The sequence below is a fragment of the Manis javanica genome, chromosome 11 (genome assembly GCF_040802235.1).
Source record: "Manis javanica isolate MJ-LG chromosome 11, MJ_LKY, whole genome shotgun sequence".
Lineage (NCBI taxonomy): Eukaryota > Metazoa > Chordata > Mammalia > Pholidota > Manidae > Manis > Manis javanica.
In genome coordinates, this window is record NC_133166.1 from 97213301 (window position 1) to 97238454 (window position 25154).

General features: G+C 50.2%; 1 protein-coding gene across 2 annotated transcripts; it reads right to left on the reverse strand.

The window, feature by feature from the left end:
* Nucleotides 1–859: 859 nt before the first annotated feature.
* On the reverse strand, nucleotides 860–23784 carry PACC1 (proton activated chloride channel 1). 2 transcript variants are annotated; one of them, XM_017680170.3, is made up of 9 exons: nucleotides 23182–23784; nucleotides 22408–22512; nucleotides 18972–19068; nucleotides 14822–15031; nucleotides 13363–13514; nucleotides 8678–8820; nucleotides 7357–7501; nucleotides 5208–5315; nucleotides 860–2357 (listed from the first exon to the last, which is right to left on the reverse strand). In XM_017680170.3, the coding sequence occupies exons 1-9, from the start codon at nucleotides 23215–23217 to the stop codon at nucleotides 2196–2198; spliced, it is 1158 nt and encodes a 385-aa protein (XP_017535659.1). In that variant the 5' UTR covers nucleotides 23218–23784; the 3' UTR covers nucleotides 860–2195. The 2 variants fall into 2 exon arrangements, with proteins under 2 accessions (XP_017535659.1, XP_017535660.1); XM_017680171.3 differs by lacking the exon at nucleotides 22408–22512 and having other exon boundaries at nucleotides 23182–23777.
* Nucleotides 23785–25154: the final 1370 nt, after the last annotated feature.

Consider the following 25154-nt stretch of genomic DNA (forward strand, 5'->3'; position numbering starts at 1 on the left):
CATTAAAATAGACAAGGAGGATAAATCTCAGAATCTATAATAATACCACCGTTTTTTGTGGGGGGCAGGGAGATTGTGACAGAGTCAGAAGTCAGACATTATTATAAAGTTTTCTGCTATTATGTTCTGACTCTTTCACATACATGAAAGACTCTAGCAGGGCTCTGCACACTATTCCTAGGTCACTGTAAAAGCAACTCCTGCTCACTGCAGCCTCAGGACAAACGTCCCTTTGGTACTTGCTCATAGTTTAGTGTTCTCAATAGCCACCTTGTCCTAGCCATCCAGATTGATGTGTCCTTGCCAGGATCCCCCCACCAACCCAAAGCCAGCCAGTGTTACTGACCACTGTGGGCAGCACAGGTAGAAGAAAAGGAAGATCCCAGTACAGAACCCAGGATGAAAGGCAAACCCTGCCTTTCTAGAAAGTGAAGGTTAGCTCTAAATGTCTATTCTGTGGAAGGTTTAGGCATGTATGTCTTACTGAAGAGCAACCAGAGCAAATGTTGCCCGGCTACAGTGAATAATTAAGTTTTTTTCCCTCTGATAAGCTAAAACCACTCACTTCCTAATTATCTACTTATTCTGAGGTACATTTTAGCACTCTCAACTTTGCACATATAGGAAATGCAATTTTATGATCTTTGGAGCAAATTTTATTAGGTTATTAAAGTTTAGAGTGGTGGGTCATCTTTAGGGATGCTTTAAAAAAACACACACCTCTTTTTTTTCAGTCCTGTGAATGGAAGCTTCGATGCTTGGCTTTGCACTGGGCTTACAGTAAGATTTTATAGAGATGAGACCCAGACTTAGGTTTGAGTTTGTATCCTACTGTAGCACAGAAAAGTTGCAAGGGATATTTGTTTACACAGGTTCACTTTTAATAATTCAACCAAAAAAAACACAGTTTCTAAGTTAGATATGAGATAAAAATGCCCACTTAATTGAATTTTTTTTCTTTGAATTACCTGAAGTCAGGTTATGAAATTCAGGAAATGCTACAAAGTCAGCTTTGGATGCAGAGGGCATATAAATAATTTAGAACTCTGGAAACGGTTTTCATAATCTTGAATCAGCTAATGTCTACTATGAAAAATATGCAGATGATATTCATCCCAAACACGGGGCTGCAAGCTTTGAGCAAGGTCACAGTGAGCGCTCATCTCAGAGGGGTAGTTCTACAGGTCAGGAAGGGGGCTTGATCCATCTCTCCTCCAGACCACCCACCATCAGTCACCAGGCCAGCCTGCCCTTCCCGGGACGCAGTCATGACGTACCTCAGGAGTCCAGATCCGCCATCTCAGGAGTCCAGGCTTACGCTGCCTTTTACTTGAAGGTCACAGAATGAAAGTTTACTGGTGCCGTACTGAGTTAGCAGGGACTCATATTGGCATACTGATTCTTTTTATATAACCTAACTTTTATTTACCTGTTAATGAAATCATCAAAATACTCTGAGTAGGACCTACTGTGTACATCTGCCCTAGTGCTTTTGTGTATTATTCACTTAACTCTTTCCTTGCATCAACAAATACTCCAGCCAGATAGGTAACTGGCTATTTGGTCCACCAGAAATCGAATTACTAGTTTCTAGTATTTTTTTTTAAGTCTCACTTAATATTCAACAAATGAGAGCATGTCAGAGGCTGGCCAACGTAAATGGCAGACGATGGCCAGAGACAAGGGTTTTTACCTTTCTTGGTGTACAGTGCCTGGGTTTCAAAGTGTTACCTACACATCTGATAGGATTTAGGGAGAAAGAAAATCACTCTCTTCTGTCCACTTTAAAAATTGTAGAGAAAAGAAACTTAAAAAAGTAGAGCCTTAATTATTCTGTTCGAGCTTAACTATGCACCAAACCAAAGAAGAAGAAAGGCTGTTCCAACAAACCATCAGAAAACTTGAGATCTAATTCCATCTTCATAAACCCTGTTCATATGTCATATGTCAAGAAATGTTCATTAATAATTTACATTCTTAAATAACCTTTAGGGAATCCATTGGATCTGTTCCATTAGGCTCTCAACAGCCTCTTTTTGGGCCAGGTTAGAAGCTGCAGTTTGACAGGCTGTTCCTCCCAGTAAGGCCCATTTCTTCAAGTGAGCAGAGGATTGATAGGAGCTCAAGTTTATCAGAGTGGAAGTGAAGAGAACTTCCATTAACGTGGGCAGGCCTATGAACAACACAGGGTGACTTCAGCTTATGTGGTTCATTGCCTGACCTCTTTTTTTAAGGTGTCTCTTTCGAATTTTGATCATCCATTTCACACTCAGTTTGGCAAACTCTGCTGCTTTAAATAATGCCAAGAAGGCCCCACAAAGAAGAGCAATTGTGTTCCAAGGATTGGCAGTGATTATCTGTGAAACAAACAAACACAAGTTTATTAGTTTGCTTCAGTTTTGAGTCTTAGGTCATATGAGTGTATTTTCAAGCACTCTCACCCAAATTATTGGGGCCATTAAGAAAATCACCTGGTTTGTAAAATTGTCATAGCTCTATACTTTGTTCAGAATATACCTGCAATATCTGCAGCTCAGTCCGAGGAAAAAAACACTAATCCCTCTCTACAATAAGGTGATCCTGAAAGAAAAAATTGTTTTTCAAAACTGCACATAATAATTTAAAACATACATGGAACCATAAAAGACTCTCAAATAACCAAAGCAATCCTGAGAAAGAAGAACAAAACTGGGGGCATCACCCTTCCTGATTTCAAGCTATACTACAGAACTACAGTAATCAAAACAATATGATATTGGCACAAGAACAGGCACATAGATGAATGGAGCAGAACAGACAGCCTACAAATAAACCCACACTTACATGGTCAACTGATATATGACCAAGGAGGCAAGAATATACAATGGGGAAAAGACTCTTTAATAAATGGTACTGGGAAAAGAGGTGGATGCAAAAGAATGAAACTGGACCACTGTCTTACACACAAAAATAAACTCAAAATGGATTAAAGACTTAAATGTATGACCTGAAAACAAAACTAAAAGAAAACATAGGCAGTAATCTCTTGGACACTGGCCTCAGCAATATATTTTTGGATCTGTCTCCCCAGGGACAGGAAGTGAACGCAAAAAATAAACAATTGGAACTACATCAAAAAGCTTCTGCAAAGGAAACTATCAAGAAAACGAAAAGCCAACCTACTGAGTGGAACAAGATATTTGCAAATGATAAATCTGATAAGGGACTACTACGCAATATATATATATAAAGAACTCATATAAAGCAACACCAAAAAGAAAAATAATCTGATTAGAAAATGGACAGAGAACCTGAACATTTTTCCAAAGGAGCCATATGATGGCCGACAGGCACATGAAAAGATGTTCAACATTACTGATCATCAGGCAAATGCAAATCCAAACCGTGACGCAGTATCACTTCACACCAGCCAGAATGGCTGGTATCCAAAAGGCAAGGAATGACATGTTGGCAAGGATGTAGAGAAAAGGGAGCCTCCCACACTGCTGGTGGGAATGTAAATTGTTCAGACACTATGGAGGTGCCTCAAAAAACTAAAAATAGAAAAACCATATGACCCAGTAATTCCCCTTCTGGGTATTTACCTGAAGGGAACAAAATCACTAACTTGAAAAGATACGTGTATCCCTATGTTTACTGCAGAATTATCCACAATAACCAAGATATGGAAGCAAAAAAGTGTCTACTGATAGATGAACGGATGGAGATGAGGTGGTAGAGATTTACAATAGAATATTACTCAGCCATAAAAAAGAATAAAATCTTGCCATTTGCACCAACAGGGATGGACCTAGAGGGTATATGCTAATAAGCCAGGCAGAGAAAGACAAATTCCATACAATTTCACTTGTAAGTGGAATCTAAAAGACAAAACAAACAACAAGCAAAACAGACTCAAAAACAGAGAACAGACTATTGGTTACCAGAAGGGGGAAGGGAAGAGGGATGGGGATGGATGAAATAGGTGAAGGAGATAAAGAGACACAAACTTCCAGTTATAAAATAAGTAAGTCTCAGATGTAAAATACAGCACAAGGAATATAGTCAATAATATTGCAATAACTGTACAGTGACAGATGGTAACTATACCTACCATGGTGAGTATTTAATAATGTATATAACTCAAATCACTATGTTGTACACCTGAAACTAATATAATACTGCATGTTCACTATACTTTAATAAAAAAGAGCTCTGCACAAGGAACGTACTCACGCACTACTGGTCTTTAAATTGTTGACCTAATCTGCAAGTGGCCTTGCTTTGAGACAAATGTCCCCTTACACCCAGTTCATAGGAAGGTCAGCTCTTCTTTTCTTCCCATCTTAGTTACTCAAGCTGCTTCTCCTAATCAGTCCAGTGACTGTCTCCTTCCATACTCCCCTTGTGGACCCCACCTCCAGGCAGCGCCCCTGATTTCCCCTGCCTGCAATGCTTTCCTCCCATCCTGACTTACTAGTCCTCAGAGCTGTCTCTGGCCACTAAGCCAAAACCCTCTGAACACACAGTTCACACGGAGAGCTGCAGGTGTTTGTTCTTCCACACAGAGTCTTGACTCAGTAAGCCTCTGCACATCCCTCTTGTACGTGGCCTTGCTAATCCACAACTAGCAGTCGTGGTGGGTGATCACGGAGCAATCCAAGTCACAGAGACCCTCCCTGATGGACTCTGGGCAAGAAGTGTCTTCCCCTCGGCCAGGGCCACCTCAGGGCACCGTGGGGTCACACCTGAAACCGGCTCTGGGGGAGGGTGTCCTGTGAATGTTCATTTAAGCAAAGCTGTCCCCTTATTCCTCCCCTTCCAAGACAGAATTTGGAAGTAACTGATGCTCTGTTGATTTTTTGTGTGTTGGGGGGGAAGGGGGTGCCTTTCTGCTCTGACTTACAACAAATAAGGAACCAGACTCTGCAGAGAGCCATTAGAGAAGAACAGCTTCTGGTTCCATTAATATACTTCTCAGCAGCTACTGTGTATTGAGACTCCCCTAGACACCAGGTAAGTGATGGCGAACAAGACAAAGTCCCCACCTTCACAGGGACAACAGTTTAGTGATGAAGGCAGTATCAGTTAAGCACAAATGACACAGGACAGGAATGCCATGAGTGACAGACTGATTTGGTATGAAAGAAGATGAGGACAGCCTGCAAGGACGGGCCAAAACACCTCAAGGCAGGGAGTCCGCTATTATAATGGTAAATAATACTCACATCTTGGACCTTCTGGATGAAAGGATCTTTCCATTCAAAGACCACGAAAAACAACTGAGCGCCTTTTTCAGCGGCGGGCCTCTGGTCAATATAGTTCACCACACTGGTCTAGAGACAGAGAGAAAGCCGTGTAACCGCCTCTGTGCCCCTCCCTTGCTTGTGCCACGGAGAAGGGCAGGGTAGTTAGGGGGTCTCAGACCTTGGCCCTCCACACACCACTGTTTGGAGGAGAGAGCCAAAAATCTCACATACCTAACATCCTGAAACTGGTAGCAGGGCTAAGACTTACTCTGGTTTGCACGGTTCTTTAAGGAAACGCACAGGACCTGGGATGTCTAATAGGTGCTGTGGATTGGCACTGAAATCTGTCATTAGGTATCTGTATTCATCATTAAACCATATTCAGAGTACTGTGCCAGACTCACATTTAAAAGCCATAAAAATCCCCAGTTCCGAAATACTTGATCTTAAGAGCTGAGTGTGTCAACCCTTCAAGTGTACAGGGGACAAAGGACTACCTCAGACCCCCCAGCCACGCATGCCCTAAATATTCAATAGGCACGCTTGGTGAGATCTGCTCATCAGCGACTGGAGGCGTGGCGTGCCTACTGGAGAGCAGACCAGTTCGGGGGCAGGGGCCTGGCCCTCCCAGACAGCCGGCTCCGCCAGCTGACCTCGGCCTCCACTTGGCCACTTGTGAAACAGGACAAAATGCCTCCCCTCGCTGAGGTGTGGGGAAGTTCGAATGAAATATGGAAGTATTTTAAACTTTAAAAGACAAAAACAATTTCAAACTTTCTTCAAAAGAGTTCACGTCCCTACCAAAAGACTTCCAATTTAGAAAGTAGTGAAAGGTGCATATAGGTTCACTGGGGTTCAGATCACGGCTGGAGCTACCAGGAGAGCCAGGGCTGACCCCGCTGTAAGGTGAACGTACTGAGCTCCTTTCTCAGCTGTTAGGAGGACAGAGGAGAAAGGCCTGCAGCCTGGCTCCGAGATGCTGGGAGGTCAGCTTTTTGCAAGGGAGAGACTAGATAGCGCGGCCTCTGGCGGGTCCTGTGCATGATGAGTTCCTAGAGAAAAGTGTGGAGTAAAAAACTACGAGATGACAGTTATCTTACAAAATAGGAGTATTTTAAGGATATCGCCAGGAGCTTGCCACCTCCTAAGGCGGGAGAAGCCTTGTCCTCTTGACGAAAGCTGGCTTTAAGCCATTCCCACAGTCTCCAGTCTGGAATGGTCCTAGGAACCAGGGTGTGGAAGGAGACGCCCGGATGAGCACATGGCTGAGGACGCCCCGTCGGCTGCAGCACGTCCTTCTACTCCAACCCAGCCCTTTCCTAGTGCGGCCCCTCTGGGTCCAACACAAGTGGACGTGGCACAGAGGAGCAGAGGCTGCTCTGCAGGCCTCCCGGTGGCACGGGGAGGTGGAAGTCCCAGGCAGGGGTGTGGTTTTGCTTTTGGTGCTAACAGCCCTTCCAGGGCAGCCGAACGCCCACCCCCTCGCATCCACTCTGCCAGGCCCTTTTCCGAGGTCCTCTCCATCCCTCACTGGGATCACGGCTGGAAACTCCTGACCTGGCTCCTGGCCTTTGGGCTGACAAGGTTCCTGATAGCACTCCCCATTCGTAAAAAATTTCATCAAAAAAATTTATGACTTTCTTAGAAGTGATGTAACAATATGATTACTTCTGTTAACATGCATTTTAAAACATTCAGAAGTAGAAAAAGGATGAGATAAAAAAAATTAATACAGGAAGAAAACCAGAGTCTCCCTCCGGGGTCTCCACAGATCACCATGCACACGACCCGCCAGTCTCTGCCTTGCAGAAAGCTGACCTCACAGCCTCTCGGAGCCAGGCTGCAGCACTTAGAACCTGGGCTCTGGTGTCAGGCCCAGCTGCACAAGGCACCCACTCTGCCAACAGGTCTCTGCTGACGCGGGTGTCCCGCGGGGACTGCGGGGACAGAGGGGAAGGGCCTGGAACACACTCTGCCAGAGAACCCGTGAGCTCCCGCACGCAGTCGCCTCCCATCCCAGCAACAGTCTACTTGCACGAAGATCATATCCTCTGGGGAGCTCCCCGTCCACCCAGACTCAAGGGCACAAGTCCCTGCAGAGGAGCCAAGTGAGCCCAGCACCACCTACCTCCTGCCGGAACTCCACGGCCTCCCGCCCATCCTCCTCCTTGGTCTTCACCAGGGACATCTTGACCCAGGTGCGGAAGCCCCCCGAGAACTTCCAGCTGGAATAGGCGCTCTCACAGGCCTGCATGAAGCCCACTCTGTCTGGGCTTGGAAGACAGGGAAGAAAGAAAGGTCCAGGTTAATCAAGCCTGACGGCAGGATTCAAACACCGCCAGACTCAAACTCCAGCCCGCTTCAAGCCAGTTTCCTTGCTGGCACCACCAGGATGCTGTCCACCCCGCTTCTTGCCCAGGCTCTGCTTCTCAGTTTCCACACAGACAGGGAATTGCCACCAACCTCCAGGTAGGAGCACAATTCCACCCCAGCAGCCGTGTGCCCACTCCCAGAGCAGTCGGCGCCGGGCAGCACACAGAACATGCACTTGGCCCCTCAAGAACTCTGCACCTCAGCGGCCCGGAGGAGCCTGCACGGGCCTGCCGGCCTCCCTCTGGGAGGGCAGAGAGGGCAGAGGGCTTCTCAGGGAGCTCTCAGCGGCCAGATGGACACCGATGGCATCCGCCCAGGGCGGGCAGATGCAGCCAGATCCTGAGGAGCCCCGGGAGGGGCTGGAAAGGAAGGTGACATGGGTCCACTTCAAGCAGGGAATGGCGAGGGAGTCCCAGGTGGCAGAAAGGGTGGAAGGTGCCATGGCAGGAACTCCACACTCCAAGCAGGAAGGACGGAGCAGTGGCAGTGTGAACGGAGCAGCACAAGCTCGTCAGCTGGCAGCAGCCTCTCTGCTGTGGCCGCCTCCCTACTTTGCTAAGGAGCCCTGGGGGCAGGCAGCACCTGGAGGGACTGAGTCACCCCCCGTCCAGGCACGTGCAGAAAAATGCTCCCACTCCCAGTGAGCACTCTGGCCCCCAAAGTGTGTCCCCAAGGCAGACAGGGCCATCCATCCTCATACTGGAAACACGTGGGGAACACACAGAGGGCACAGGCAGAACTTCCCTCAGGGGGCTCAGAACACCATGCAGCTTCCTCCCGTCCGCAGCAGCCCTGCAGTTTGGCGGAACCAAAGCCCTACCAGGATGCAGCCAGCTCTGCGTGTATGAGTCACAACACCCCCCACACCAGACTTGATTAATTTTGTAAAGAGGTTTCATGGACCAACTGAGCTCTGGAGGCCCTTCTCCAGGATGGTCCTCCTTGGGCCATCGGGTCATCATCTGCAGCCCAGCTTCCCTGGCCCACTCCCCTCCCACCGCAGGCTGGGAACCTGCAAGGCTGTTCCCAGTAAGATGCAGAGTGCAATGCAAGCCTGCCGGGAACTCTCAGGCCACCTTTGCATGAACTCCTGGAAAGAAGAGAAGAGGAGGTAATCGATGGCGCTGAAGTCCTCGCTACTCTTGTTTAGGCGGAACTGGAGGAAGACCAGCTCCCTCTTCTTCACTTCTCGGGGCCCCTGCACAATCAGGGCGGATTTCTGCAGAGAGATAAAGGCAGGATGTGAGCCCTGGGGGAGCGGCATGGATGCCCCTGACCCTGGCCTCTCAGGCACAGACTTCGGGGTCTGATCGGAGGCACCGACTGTAGAGCCCGCAGCTGCACCCCAGCAGCCCCGGGTGACACCTGCTGGCCACACTGCCCTGCTCAGCCCTCAGGGTGGCACTTGGCACAGTGCCCACACCAGAGCTGCGTGCAACTCATCCTGCCCACTTTTCTTGTTGGTTGGCTGCGCTATGGAAGCTCTTTAGGAAGGATATTAACTGCCATCTGTCATGTTTTCTTCCAGTCTGTCACTTCTCCGTTAACTTTATTTCTAATGCCATTTGTTGTTATATGAAGGTCTAAATTTGATGCAGTGAATTCTGTAAATCTTTTTTGTCATGGCTTTTGGGTTTTGCTTGCTAAGGAAAACCAAAATTATATCGATAGTCTTTATTTCTTAATAGCACCTTTTAAAAAAATCTTTTTTTACATTTAGTTAGTTATGCCTGGCTTCAGGTTTGCACATGGTGTGAAATAGGGATCTAACTCCCATCCCTCAAATAGTGGAGAGAGGGCAGGTTGATCCCCGTGGGTGTACACGGTTCTGAAACCTTCTGGGCAAGTCCCTTCCACAAGACTCCCCTTCATTCCCAAACCTGGCAGGGTTATTTTTGTACATGTGCTCTTCTAAATGTGCTTTAGAACTAGCTTGTTGAGGTTCATGAAAATCACCTGGGACTTTTTTTTAATGTGTTGGTGCTAGATTTATAGACTAATTTGAGGAAAATATCTTTACATCATGAACGGTTACAAATGCTGTACAGAAACCTGAAGAGTGAGTACTCTCTCAAGGCACTGTTACTCTAAATTAATTGTTATTCAATTCTTACCTTTCTTGTCTATTTGATCTGTGAATTTCTCGAAGAGGTATTAGGCACACTTTAAGGTAATAGTATTTTTTATTTCTAACAGGTTTTGCCTAAAATATACAAATGGTATGCTATTTTGCACATCACGACTTACTACCGATCAGCCTTCTCAGCGGAGAACAGGAGACTGAATCTCTTACCATATTAAACATCCTTTTAACCCTTTGCACCTGGAATTCCACTTGACTGAATTAAATTGCCACTCCATTCTTCTGATAATTGTTACATTTTCCCAAGAAGTCTTGTCCATATGTTTATTTTCAACCATACCATGACAGTTAAGAGGCAGCAGAGAATGCTAACTGACCCGTTTCCATTATCCACTTCCTCCTGTAGAACTAGCGCTGCTTCCCCAGCCCTAGACGTTAGCAGAACACAGCCGCCTGCTAGAGCCTCACTGCCGGCCTCAGCCACCGGCCGTGTGATGAAGTTCCCGGCCTGTGCTCAGAGGGACTCATGCACTCCACATCATGCCTTCAAAGGGGAACTGCCCGCCCTCCACTTACTACCTCCCGGGGGTGGGTGGTGTGTACATGTGCTGGCAAGCCAGTGCTGACCACGAGGATGAGACACGCCTAAGGGATGGCAGAGTGACAGACAGATGCCGTACGTGACCATCCTATGTGGCCTCATCTGCACACCTGGCCTGTCCCCAGAGGAAGAAAAGAGACATCTCTCTGTCCCAGCCTCTGTATTTGTTTGGGGTGCTGTTGATTTTTAGCTTAGTCTATTCTCTGATCAATCCATAAGCTGTTTTCCGGAACTGGAGTGCTATGGTAACAACAACGTGAAAATGAGGCATCAGCTTAACATTCGGGCCTTGGGAATACAGCAGGTGGTGAGAAACAGGTCCTAACAGCCTGGAAAGGCAGTGACCCTAATTGTGCAGAGCCCAGTATTTGGGAAACATTAACTAAATTAAACTGAGGGCTCATGAGAGAGGGACTAGAAGACACATGAGAATCTGAAAGCTGATCAAGTAGGAGCGGATGAGAACCTCGGCTGGGTCATTTTCACATGGATCCACAGGCCGTGCAAATAGCCAGAAGCCTGCTCATTTCTGAAGACATCTTACTGCAAATGAAGCGGGTGGGGCAGGAGGGAAAGGACAAGCTGATGACCTCCAAGTCTGCGACGTCAGTCTAAAGCCCCTCCGCAGCCTACACGTACAGCAGGAAGTGGGGGCCCAAAGCTATGCAGGCCACAAGGGCCTATTTTCCAACATCCACTCCACAGCCAGCCACAGGCTGAGGCTCACCGGCCCCTAGGGCAGACTCTGGCCAGGGCCAGGGCTCTGGAGACACAGAAGTCTCCAGGGTGTTCCCCGCACGCTAAGGCAGGACACTCAGCCTGGAAAGCAGCTGCCCTGCACTGCCCGCCCTCCACATGGAGTCCCGCTGCGCTGCACTGCGCCTCTCCTGTCCCTCCTCCCCACTCTTCACTGGCTTGGGACCTGGCGCACAGGGAGGAAAGAACTTCTTAGCTTTTGCCTGTGGACTGCAAGGAGCCACTACAGAACTGCTGGAGAAGACTAACCACCACCCAGAGTTGGAAGTGGTAACTATATTCAACTTAGTTTTCATGGAAACAACTTTCCTTTTGTGCTCGTGTTTCGGTGGCTTTTATAATATACAGTTAAATCACAAAATGATTGTAACGAGTACGAATGGCATAAACAGGTTTGGGGGATAAATGCGGCGGACTCCTGGTCAGTATACAGCCCAGCTGGGGAGTGGAAGGAAGGGCCTGCAGAGACGCGGCGCCGGCTGTGCCCATGAGGCATGCCCTGTACAGGCAGCCCGTGTCACAGGGTGGACAGGAGAGCTGGGACCCACACAGTGCTTCTACTGTGTATCTAGCACTTCACTAAAATTTGTAAAAAATATTTTCCTTTTCATTTAAACTAACTTCTGTTACCCTATTGTAGAGTCCATTTTTTTCTCCTCTTGACCCTTTTCCTTTATGTTGTTGGTTTCATGTAAATGTCTAGTGACCCTTAGTTCTCCATTCTTATTTCTGAATGAAGGACCCGGCTGACTAGTGTTGATCTGGGTCTTCTGAGCAGCACTCTCACAGGCCTGCCTGGCTCAGCACAGACTGTAAGGACCCCCCTGGGCAGTGGGCCGGGAATGCCAGTGGGCCGGCAATGCCAGTGGGCCGGCTGCTGTCTCTTCGGGGTGAGATGCCTTTCCCACGGTTCTCTGTGCCTTCCACTGTGCGCCAGTCTCAAGTTCTACTCTCTGTCTTTGCTGCCCCATGCACAGCAGGGAACCTCACCTGGCCTTCTGTGAGAGAATGGCCCTGGGGCCTTTGCCCCAGAAGCAAACACCATCCCCAGAAGCTCTGTGTGCCCAGGGAGGACAGAAGGCGTGGTGAGCCCAGCCAACAGGCTTCCCATAAATCTGTCCTGACCATGGCCCCATGGCCAGCCCTGCTCTTTGAATGCACTCCACAGAGCTGGGAGTTGGAAGGAAAGCCTGTTTTTCTAGCAGTCCTCTCCTCCGTCTGCTTTTGGCTACAAGTTTTCTGATTTGTTTGTTCCATCAATCTGACCCAATTTAGTATTTACATTTTATACCACTTCCTCAAAATTTCTGGTCCATTGGTGATATGCTTTCTTGGTTTGCAGGGCTGTTATTGATATTTTCTTTCTTTATATTTTTTGTAAGAGTATGAATCATTTCAGCAAGATTTTAGGAGAAAATTTAGAATAAATATTAACAGAAAAACCTTAGTGTGATTCTTTCATCTTAAGACCCACTCATGGCTCCCCATCACCCACAGGAGCCCCATGCTGTGGCAGGACACCCCAGCTCCTCTCAGCCAGCCACCACTTCCATCCACAGCTTCACTTCCCACCGCTCTTGTGGGGACAGCTGGCCCTCCAGACACACCCAGCTACTGTGACTTTGCACAGAGGCATAAACACAACATGCTGTTTTCTCCCTTTATGTCTTGGTGCAGTTTCTCTGTATAGAAAACCCTTCCTCTCTTTGACATGGAAAACTTTGACTCAGCCCTATTAGTTCTCTCTGAAACAAGGATATGGGACGCAAAAGAAAGATGTAAATGAGCAAAAGAATTCCTTCCCTGCCTTCAAAGCCCTGTGCAGGCCCCCCTTCTCTCTGCCATCCACACCCCAGCTGGCAGCAAGGCCGGGGCCAGGGGTCCTTATTCCCAGACCATCACTCCACCTTTATACTGGCATATGTATTTCAAAATATGGACTCCCAGGGCCCATTCCCAGGGATAATGATTCAGTTGGCCCCACATGGAACCCAGGAATCCATATTTTCAAAAAGCACCCTGACAATTCTGTCCAGCATACTTCACTATACCACACTGGCCCCACCTTATCCCTCCATCAAGAACAGGACCTTATCACGTTGTCAGGAATCACCCAGGAAGGCTGAAGACCTTACTGCCGTCCTTGAATGCAGGTAAGCCAGCCAGGGCTACAGCCCCACTTAGGACAGCCTCGTGTTTGCTGGAGGCTGAGGCCCTGCACCAAGGGAATTCAAGAAGCAGCCTGGCAGAAAGAATGCAGCCCTAGGGGCGCGAGGCTGACAGGGCGTGCTGCCCAGGCCCAGCTCAGAGAGATGAGTTACCAGGGTCTGATTGGAGAAAGGGTCCGAGTAGTTGATCTTCTGGGTAGTGCAGTTCATGTCTCCTGGCTGGCCCGGACTCCTCAGGGGTGGAATGACCTCGTAATGGTGCCTACAGCTGAGCAGCTGGGCCTGTCCTGGGTACAAGGCGATCCCTGGGGGCACAGACAGGGAAAGGTGGCTGTCAGAAGTCACAGTCTCTGCTCACACCCCTAAGATCAGGTCACATACATTTTTTCAACCCACCAGTCACCTAAGTCCAGGACCCCCTGGGCGACCGCAGAGGAGGGAGAGACAAAGGTTCACAGAGGGCGGGGACCCACATCCCCAGCCCGCAGAAAACCCTCCTCCGGTGGGGCTGTAGCCCCTTCCCAGTAAGCCCGTCTCCCGACCTGGGAAGCCACCTCGCCGCACCTGCCCCAGACCCACGCCCTTCAGGGCCCCCGCTCCACACTCCAGGGGGCTGCCCGGAGGAGCCCATCCGTGCCAGCCCCCGGCAGCAGCCCCCACCTATGGACGCAGCAGGAGGCCTCCAGCTGTGGGAGTCCCCGGCTCTCTGCCTCTCAGCTGCTCCGACTGGGAGCTCCGGGTGTGCAGGTCCCACCCAGAGGTGCCTCCCTCTCCCCCAGCCAAGGTACCTCAGTCAAGGCTCTCAGGGCAGAAACACTGAGAGCAGCACATGGCACCAGACACAGGCAGAGCTTGGAGAGACCAAGAGGCCAGAATCAGAGATCGGAGACCAGAGCAGACGCACAGGGAGAGGGACAAACACACACATGCAAAGATGGGCAAAGGAGCTGTGAGCAGCACACTCGTCAGGAAGCCCCAGGCGGAGGGGGCCCTAGGCTCTGGCTCTGCTGTGAGAGCAGACCTTCCGGAGGGTCACTCAGGGGCATCCGGCGGGCAGAGCCCAAGCCCACAGAGCTCATGCCTCCCATTCACTCCCATGATTCCAGAGCCCGGTGCCAGCAGACACTCGGCTCTGTGGCAGACACAACTCCCCATGCACGGACCAGGCTGCCCCTGGGACAGAAGAGGTATGGATGTGTGGCCTGGGAAGCCCTCCCAGCTGGGGCCACACCCACCTCTGGATGGCCCAGCTCCCCCTGCCACCCTGAACTCCGCTCCTCACCACTGGCCTGTGGCTCCAGCCAGGCTAGACGCATCCTCTTCAGAGAAGCCACTGCCTTCCTACAGTCACCCTTGCTCCTGCTGATCTTCCTCTCAGAAAACCTTTTTCCCACCTATCAAAGCCCAGCTCAAATCCTACCTCTGTACAGTGCTCCTTGCCCACCACGCTCTGCAGTGACCACTGCAGCCTCTGCCCACCTCTCTCCCTGGCACTCCTGGGCACTGACAGCAGCTCCTCAGGTAGGCACCCTGCCAGACTGTGCTCAGACTCCTCCAACCTGCCCGTGGAGCCCCACACAGGGCCCAGATGCCTGTCCAGCGCATGCTCTACCTGGGGCGTCGTAGCGATCCACCTCCTTGTAAGACACTGACATGACGGGGTGCTTGAGTTTCTCACGGAAGTCCGTGATGGTCTGGTAGACCAGGAAGACAGCCACGGCCATGAGCAGCAGGTAGATGAAGATGAGCAGCACCGAGAAGACGTTCTTCAGGCAGGCCTTGCTGACGCGGATGCTGCTGGAGGCGGACTCGCTGTCCAGGACTGAACAACAACACATGGGTGAGCCGGAGAGCGGGGGCCGGTGCAGCCTGAGGTGGTCGGCAACCTCCAGGCCCTTCACCTGCTTCACCGAATCCCCCATTTCAACACCCCCAAAGCCGTAACACATGGCACCTATCAACATTCACTATGCACCTGTTCTGCCAGGAAGGGGACCCAGAGCAGAAAGAGACTCAGTTGTTATCTTTAAGGCGTGTCCTCTCTAGGGGGACAGGTGGGTACAATCCAATGGGGAGCAAGCCCCAACCTTCCTCTGTGGCTTTATCCCTCCCTCTCGTTTCCCCCAGTGCCTCCAGCTTTACTAAATGACTCTCCGTTCCTCCTGTGGGTGGATTCCTCCTCAACCCAGGAACCTGTCGCATATGCCAAGGCCTAAAGTACTTTTTTTTCCATACTGACTCACCTTCCTCCAGGTTTCAGCTGAGGATGGCATTGCCTCGAGGAAGCCCTCCCTGACCCCGTAAACATTACCAGGGTGCCCGCCCCTTCCTCAGTGCTCCTAGGGCACCCTCCATGGCCCCATCACCACTCTGAAATGTCACTGTCTGTCATGTGTGGGCAGGTAACCACTCTATCATAAGCCAAATAAACATGGTTTGAAGGCAGAAACCTGCACAATGCCTGCACAAAGGGACAGCAATTAATCAGAAGATTATACTCTATAAATGTGACCTCTTACATGTGCTAAATGCTGCAACGGACAAGCACAGAGTGCTCGGAAAGCAGGGAACAGGGAGGAAAGCCCCTCACTAGGCGGCTCCACACATCCTGAGGTCCCAGAGGTGGGCCACGCCTCACTCACCTTGTTCGTGGTTTGAGCACTTGCATAACAAGCGAAGGAGCCCACGAGTGACTCCAGTGGAAGATGGGAAGGATTTGGGAGCAAGAAAACATCTCACATAGGAACAACCGAGCCAGAGTCAGAACACCTTCAGAGACAGCCTCGGGTTCAATGTGAACCCTGTCACTCACTCCCTCGGAGCTCACCACTGACCTGTGCCTCAGTTCCTCATCTACGAACCAGGACTATCCATCTCCTGCACAGAGTGGTCTCGGACATTATGTGATGAAATATATATATAAAAGGGCCTAGACAGGTCTAGTACACCTAGTAAGTGGGTGGTGACTGCTGTTACCATTACAATTATTTCATTACTGTTAGAGGACTCAGGCGGGAGATGAGCTCGGACAGTTGCGTATCAGGTCATCAGATTCAGGCCAGGTCACAAAGGAGTCCAGCCGATGGACCTCCGAGAACTGACCGCCTATGCTCTAGAAGGACGTGCCCAACACGGTTTCTGCAAAAGCAGGTAAGACTCTTGCCAGTCGATGGAACTTTCTAAAATTTGCTCCACTCGAGATCTGGCTTCTGCTCTGACTGACCTCAGGCTTAGAGGCCCCAGGAATCTGAGGCATAAGAGAGTCTGCTAAGGTCAAAGGCCATGATGGACACTTCCTAGTTTGCCTGTCACTCATCTGTAAAAAGAAACACAAAAGGAAACGTCACCTTTTCAGGTCTGCCCTCCCTCCTCTTCTTCCTGCAGCCTCCACCTATCCTCTTCTGACTGGGGCAAGAGACTCAAGCAGGGCGCAGTGGGCAGAGGAATGGCCCACCAAGGACGTCCCAATCCTAATTCTTGGAACCCATAAATATGTGAAAGTTACATGACTAAGAGCAACTAAGGCAGTAGACGGGATTAGAGCAGCTAATCATCTGACCTGTAAAACGGAGATGATCCTGGATCATCTGGGGGGGCCACTATAATCACACGGGCACTTGACACATGCGAAAGGGAGGCAGTAGTCAGCACCGCAGGGGGAGCTCTGCCGCTGCCACAGTGAGGCTGGAAGAAGGGCCCCAGCCAAGGAATATGGGCAGCTCTGGGCTCTGGAAAAGGCACTGCCATGGATTCTGCCCTGGAGCTTCCAGGAAGGAATTCAGGCCTGCCCACTCCTTAATTTTAGCCCAGGAGGACCCGTTTTGGACTTCTGGCCTGCAATCTGAACAGTCAAGTAACAAACTGTGTTAAGCCACTAAATTTGTGGTAATTTGTTAAAGAGCAAAACAAAGTAATATACAGGGCTTTTAAATGTGTTCTCCCTGGGACCTTAGAGTTTTAGAAGCAGTGCCTAGAGTCAGAGTGGGGACAGCCATGCTTTTACACATTGGGCTTTAGTAAAAGGATACTTAAAATACTTTTTAAAAGCCATTGGTGCAGTAGAAAAAGTTTAGGGTCACACAGAACTGGATCCAGTCTGTCTGTTTATAACGTGATCTTCCCACACTTTACTTAACCGCAGGTCCTCATCTGTAAAAATGGGGATGACCACCCCTCCCAGGGTTGTTATGAGAATGAAATGGAGCAATGGGTATGACAGCCTGGGCAGGGGCAGCTGGTAAACAGCCACCCTCCTAACCGCCCTACTACAAAGTCTTCTCCAAGGATCAGGTACCATCTCAACATTTCCTACACCGTTCCTGTCTCCTACAAATAAATGGAATCCCAAGGAGCAGAATCCCACCTCCCTCAGGCCACCCAAGAAGCTGGAGTCAGGCTGGGGCTCCATTCACTCACTCCTTCCTTCGACAAATCTTTAGTGCATGGCCTAAAGTGGTGAGCAGAATGGACTGGTCTTTACTCTCGTGGAGCTTACATTCTAGTAAAATGAGCAGACATCATCAGTCAGGCAGAAATACAGCATCCCATCAGCGACAGCCACAGGGGAGAGGGGCATGGGCTGTGAGTGACAGGTTGGAGGGTGGCAGGTGAGCCAACAGGGAGGTCAGAGAAGGCTTTGCAGAAAAAAATGAGTGAGCTGAAGGCTAAAAAATGATTAGGCCTTAACTAGATGATGGAGGGAAGAGGATTCCAGGCACAGGAATAAAACAACAAATAGGCCCTAATGCAGGAGGGAGTGAGGCCCAAAATAAAAGAAGGCCAGCAGGGCTGAGGGGCAGAGAAAAAGGGAATGAAGGGAAGGAAGGAAAAAAGAATGACTCTCAGGTACAACAGGATGGGTGGTGGTCCCTTCCCGGAAACAGGAAACACTGCAGAAGGGCCAAGCTGGAGTGGGGAGATCACAAGATTGATCTTGGGTTATGTGGAACTTAGGGTTCCTTTGGGACATCCAAGCAGAGCTATTGGCCGGGTATTTGCATATATAGGATATATGTCTGGAGCTTATAAGCAACCTTTGGGCTAGAGGTGTAAGCGTGGCAATCACACGTGATGGGCAGTGAGTAAAGTCAGACACGGGGGGCCTGGGTGAGATGGCCCACTAGAGAGTGAGAGAATGGGGCCTGTGACAAGCATTTAATGTCCAAGAACTGAAGGATGACTCGGAGGAGGCTGGGAGGAGTAGTTGGAGAAGGGGTACACTTCGGAAGCCCAAGGAGCAGAATGTATCATGAAGGAAGTGGTCGACAGGTTCAAACATCACAGCGAGGCTCTGTAACATGCCACCCCACTGGCGGGACCTGGCTCACCCAGCTGGTGATGGAACTGGAGAGGCCAGATGTCTAAGAGGTGGGGCCTGTTAGATACTCTCCTAGAGGGCCCTGAAAAGTGCCCAGATATTAGAGGCTTAGCTGCTAACAGCTTCCTAGGGAAAAAGGTACTGAAAAGCAGAGGTGCAGAGACCCAGAGCCCTGGCCTTTGCACTCAAGGGCCTGGCTGCAGGAACTGGCTCAACCCAGAGTACAGACAAGAGCAGATACCAGCCTGGACACATTCTCTGTCCCCAGGCTGGTTAAATATGTATAGCCTTGAAACGAGGGCAGTACGTGAGATGTGACACCAGGCTGCCCGGCAGAGGGGTGCCTCCGCTCCCACAGGTACCCGGCTGGCAGGGCGCCCGGAGCCACAGCAACAGCTCAGCAGCGGTTCTTCAGCACGTTCGCCCCAGCACAGTACCCACTTACCTGGTAAGACTCCCGGACCTTGGACTTCGCCTGCCTCCTTTTCCCGCTTGTCCCCCTGCTCTGAGTTCTCAATCACCTGATCCAACTCCTCACTCAGCTAAAGGGAGAAACAAAGAGGGCAAACAGGTCAGCTCCATCCGCCTTCCTTGTTTAGACTACAGTAAGAAAGCAGAAGCTGTTTCTCACATACTTGTTACCAAAAAAAAAAAAAAAAAGCCACCAAACCACATGATGTAGGGTGTGTTATACCAGTTCTACACTGAAGCTCAGATCTCAAGTCACTGGCCGCGTATTAGTTTCCCAGGGCTGCCGCAACACAGCACCACCAACTGGGTGGCTTAAAACGAAAGAACTTTACTGCCTTTACCGTTCTAGAGACTGGAGGTAGGAAATCAAGGTGTTAGCAGTATCGGTTCCCTCTGAAGGCTCTGGGGGAGAATCTTTCTCATGCTTCTCTCCTAGCTGCGGGTCCTGGCCAGCAATCATGGGCATTCCTCGGCTCGGAGATGCATCCGGTCTTCAATCCCTGCCTCCATCTACACATGAACTCTCTGTGTGTCTCCGGGTCTTCACCCGGTCATCTGCTTGCAGGGACACTATTCACAGTGGATTGAGGCCCACTCTATTCCAATATGACCGCACCTGAACTAATTCCATCTGGGACAACCCTATTTCCAAATGAGGCTATTTTCCAAGGGACCAGGGTTAAGGCCTTCATCATATCTTTTGGGGGAATGGGGATACAATTCGACCCACAACACCTTCCATAGCCAGAAGTCAAATCTAAGTTGGTCTGGTTCCATAGCCAGAGGAGAAAACACAGCGTAAGAGTCTGCTGAGATGCAGGAGGAAACAAAACGTGAAGTCGGTGTCTGAGCTTTCCTGGACTCTGGCTAAAGTCCACCAACTCAGGCTGCCAATGGCAGAACAGGGTGGGGAGGGCAGGCCATCCCAGAGACAGGAGTTAACTACCAGCCTGGCAGCCAGCAACCTTTCACTTCATCACTGTCTTCTCATCTGTCAAATGGGGGAAGTGTGCCGCTGAGGAAGGAAGGTGGGCAAAAAGGAGACAGAGGTAACCAGCAGGGCTTCCAAGCATCAAGGGGGAGGGCAGGAGGGGTCAAGACCAGAGCTTAGAGGAGAATCCATCACTGAACTGGGAGGACAGGGTTTCCCTAGTATTTCTTAGTCTCAGAGTATCAGCACTTAAGGTCTCAAGGCATTTTCATTAAAAATTCACCTCCAAGAGACTTGAATTAAAATAAAGCTCTGATGTTTCTATTATTCTTGCATCTTCCTCTCCGTGCCTCCACTCCTGCCTCTTGGAATCAGATAAAACCTACAGCTTAAAGTCCTCCAAGCCCAAAGGGAAAGAAGACCAACAAGTCGGAGAGGGCTGGGAGGCCAGAGAAGGTACCATGAGATACAAGTCCTCAGTAGGAGCACAGATCAAGAGGCCCCCAGAGCTCTCACTGGCCAGCAGGAAAGGAGGATGACAGTCCTGAGAGGGCCCAAAGTTCTCTGATGCAAGCCTCACCCAGAACCAGCCTAACGCAGGTGGCAATACCCTCCTACCCCAGTTCCCTTGCTGACCACCGTTAGCGATAGTGAGCCCGCCTCCTTGCTGCCCTTGGCCAAATTTCAGCCTATCCCCCGAAGTCAAAATCTCCCTTCAGCAAAGAAACCTAACTCGGAGCGAAGCCCAGTCTCAGAATGATCCAGGCAAGGAAGATGCAGGCCGCCCTCGAGGAGGCTGTCTTCTTCTGAAGACGGTGAAAGACAGAACTCAGAACAGGCCACTGAAGAAGGCAAAGGGGAGGCATTCCTCCAGTGTCTTCCACTGTGGGGGCACCCCAAATAGAAACTGCCTCTACCACTGGCCTTGCCCCTGCAAGCAGGGTAACTGCCCATTATTTTAATAAGCATTGTAGGAGCCCTGCTAGGTAAAGTTACCTGTGGAAGGGGAGGGGCGTGGTCCTGTAAACCAGGACCCCAAAACTCTCCAGAAGCAGGAGCTGCCCACACTCTATTAACGAGAGCTATCATTCACTGAGCAGTCACTACCTGCCAGACACCAAGCTAAGCACTTTCCAGACCAACTAACCTAATCCTCACAGTCCTATGAGAAAGGAACTACTATCATCACCTTCATTTTACAGATGAAGAAACTTCAGGCTCAGAGATGTTAAGTGACAAAAGTCACACAAATGGCCAGCAGCAGAGCCAGGATAAGAACCCGGGCTTTTTTTTTTTTATTGAAGTATCATTGATATACAATCCTATATTGGTTTCAGATATACAACACAGTGGTTCCACAGTTACCCATATTATTAAAGTGAGGATTTAACCCCCACTAGTGTGGTTACTGTTACAGAATCATTGACTGTATTCTCCATGCTGTACTACTATCCCCATGACCAACTTATATTATAACTGAGAATTTTTGTGCCCCTTTATCCCCCTCACCTACCACACCAACCCCTCCCCTGTGGTAAGCACTAGTCACTTCTCAGTGTCTATGAGTCTACTGCTGTTTTGTTCATCTGAACATGTGCTTTTTAACTAAGTCCTAGTACTTACCCCTATGCTTTATTCCCTGTAAACTTAAAACTTTCCCAGTCAGAGAAAGACAAAACTCATTCCCCAGGATTCCCCCACTCTCTAGGGTATGGAATCTAGGGGCCACAGAATCCACACAGCATGGGTTAAAATCTATCAGGCTCCTTTTGAATAAAGGAAACAGATGGGATAAAGAAGATGGTACAAGAAACAGAAATCTATCCCAAAGTCAAATTCCAGCCCAGGTCCAACACTAAAAACTAGGAAGCCTTAGGCAAATATCATGTCTTCAACTTTGCTTCCCCTTTTATTTACTGTGGGACTAAGCCATCTGCTTTATATACTCCACAGTATCATTTACAAAGGAAGAAATGTACGTCAATATTCATCAGTATTAATCAAGACAGCAGCAAGTTCATATGGGAAAGATAGAAGGTTAGATTAGTGTAGGGAGTCAGTCTCCCTTGGAGCATGTGGGGTTTGAGATTCCCCCTTCAGTAATGGGGAAATTTTAAACAATGGACCTTAAGAGGGGGTTAGAGAAGAAATGATGTGAGCACAGGCACAGAGGAAGGAAAGCAGCAGACATTTGTAAACGGTGGGCATGCAGTGTGGCCAGAACCTAAGTGGGCGAGGGGATAATGAAGGTAACAGAGGATAGGGCTGCTGAGCTGTGCAGAGCTTTGAAAGCTTGCCTAGAAGTCTGGACTGTTCTGGACTGTTCTGGATAGATCAAGGACAGCACCAGGTGTATGTAAAAAGGAATGCTCTGGGATCAGGGCAAGGCCTGGAAACCAGTCTGCCCAGCATGGGAGGTACCAAAGGGAGAGGCGGGAACACACACTCAGGTGGTCAGAGCAGACCGAGGGATACAAACCTCGGCAGGACTGAGAGTGTGAAACTGCCAGAGCTTTCCAAGTGAGGGGGGCACGGTGAGGGGCACAAGGGAGGAAGCTGACCGGAGATGACGAAGGTCTGGGCCCTGAGGGGAGAAGAAGGAGGGGGGCAGTTCGCTAGTTTCAGTAAGCGTCAGGAGGAAGAAACAGACGGTCTCAGGGCAGAGCTGGAACCACAACCTGTAGCTCGGGACGGACGAGACAAAGAACTGGAAAGTGATAGTTAAAGTCGTGGGAGGAGGTGAGACTGGAGAACAACGGAGCGGACCGCAAAGCAGCTAAGTTAGGCGGCCACCAAAACAAGATGTGATTATCCCTGTCATTAACAGCCGCAGGGGCCACGAGGCCTTGGGCCGGGAGGGGGCTGCCGCCCGCCGCGCATCTGCTCCAGCCCGGAGGAGCGCGCGGGCGCTTGCACTTGCAGCAGGGACCACCCGGGTTCCCGCCGGCCGGGCGCGCGGGTCTGGCGCGGCTTTAATCATCTACCTGCCGGCTGCGGGTCGCGGCGCCCGGGACCCGGTTCTGTCCCGTGGCCAAGCGACGGCAGCATCCGGAGGAGGCTGGGCACTCGGCTTCCTTCCTGCTCTGCCGCTCCTCGGCCCTGGGGGACCCTCCCCCGACGCACTCCCCTCTCCTCCGAAGCGCACGCGGCCCGCCCGGACGCCCCTCGCACTCCACCGCCCGGACCCCCGGGACCCCGGGACCCTGCTCCTCGCCTCACAGGCAACGCTGCTCCCGCCCCCTACGCCTTGTACCTCCTGGTAGGATGTGGAGAGCTCCTGCCGGATCATGGCACTGGCCGCAGCTAAGGCACACCTGAGCCCCGCTACCTCCCGGGAGGACAGCGCCCGCAGCAGCGCCGGGACCTGCCGGCTTGGCTAGTGGAAACTGATTCAGGAGGAACGGCCTGCACACCAGGTGGAGCCGCGAGTGGCGCATGCGCTTCACTGCCTCCGCGGCTGGGACCGCGAAAGGGTTGCTGGGAAATGTAGTCTGGGCTGGGGGCGCCTCTCGGCATCTAGTGGAGGTGAAGTGTGCGCTTTACCCAGACGCAGGCTTAACGCGGGGTTAGTCGCACGTGCTCTTACCATTCTCTCACTTCCTCTCTTTGCTGGAGGGGGACGGACGGAGAAAATGAGTGTAAAGTGGAACTAGGGACCAAGTCAGATGGGTGGGAGAGAGCATAATCTGTAATTGCGAGAGGAAGCTTGGCCTGGTTGTTGATGACCAAAATAAATGTTAGCCCTTTGCACGTTACAAAACGCTTTACCCACGTTTTGCCTTGTAAAGAGGACATTTTTCTCCCTGTTTTACAGATGAGGAAACTGAGGTAACCCCGTTTCAGGCAGGATCAGGGGAAGGTGGTAATAAATGAATCCAGGAACAGACCACAGAATCCAAATTCTTCCATGATTCCTGGGGCAGACATTTGGAGTCGAACTTCTGGGTTCTTGGCTCTGCCACTTTCCCACATGTCTTACAATACTCTGAGCCCTCTTCAATGTGCCTTAGAATGCAACTGCTATGCCCGGCCCTCCTTCCCAGGGCCTTAGGAGAGCTGAAATAGATCATGCAAACCCCCAAAGGAGCTGTTCGCTGCAGCAGAAGCTTCACGCCCTGAAAGTGGTGGAGAACTGGGTGTCTGCCTTGTGGCAGGGTGGACCCGAGGACCACATCTTCCCCTCCTCCCACTGCCTGAACACTATTCTGTGTGGCCCCCCAGAACTGACTGGTGGTGAAGCAGATGGAAGTTGCCTAAGCCTTGGTAAATGCTGCTCTGAGTCCAGCACGGCTGCAACTCGGCTGCCCCCTGTACTCAGACCATGTAGGGTGCCTTCCCTCCTCAGTGGCAACCACAGTGGCACCAGCCACATCAGAGCACCCTAGACCCCTGGCCTTACTAATGAGAGGCTACCATCACCTCTTCTGATGGGACACTATATACAGCCCCTAACACCTTGTAGATGCTCAACAGATGTTTGTTCAATTTAAGGATGGAATACTAATACCAGCCATTTTATAAATGGTTGCTTGCCAAAACAAATAAATAACAACAAACAACTCTTTAAATTCCTTACCATATTAATACAAGGGCGGTTGACAGAACAAGTCACACAGTCATGGAGTTTTAGGGCTAGAAAGAACCAGAGATCTAGTCCAGCCCCATCATTCCTCTCTACTCCTTGTTGGTATGACCAAACTGGAAAATTACGGGCTCCCACATCTGAAGGAGATACTAATATAATACTTAACATGGTTTAACGAATACAGTGTGCTGGGCACTAAAATATAGTAATGAATAGGATACTCCAAGGTCCTTGCTCTTACAGCTCTTACACACTAGAGTAGAGTGGCAGACCATGTAAATTCCATAAGTGGAATTTTCTGTATTTGCTGTCCCAAGTTCTCTCCTCCCGTTCCCTGAAGAGCATACACCAAGCAGGCTTTCATGTTCACTCCACAGAAACAGTGCTTGTCAAGGGCACAAATGACCTCCAAGTTGTCACCATCCTCCTCTTTCCTGATTTATCAGCTGCATTGAACTCAGCTGCTCGCCTCTTCGTTCCACCCCTGGCTTCCAGGACACCACACACTCCCTCTTGGTCCCCACCTCGCTCACTGCTCCTTCTGTCTCCTTTGCTGCCTTCTCCTCATCCCCTGAACTCTGCAGGGTGGCATTCCGCAAGCCGGGTCTTCAATTTCCTTTCTACTCTCTCCTTAGGGGCTA

Bases quoted from the DNA above. Each gene is read 5' to 3' on its own strand.
- PACC1 (XM_017680170.3), bottom strand. From the start codon at position 23,217: ATGATCCGGCAGGAGCTCTCCACATCCTACCAGGAG. The intron at 13,515-14,821 runs GTAGAGCATGCG...CTGTGCCCCCAG, and splicing joins GGATCGCTACGACGCCCCAG to GGATCGCCTTGTACCCAGGA. The intron at 8,821-13,362 runs GTAACTCATCTC...ATCTCTCTGCAG, and splicing joins CTTTCTCCAATCAGACCCTG to AAATCCGCCCTGATTGTGCA.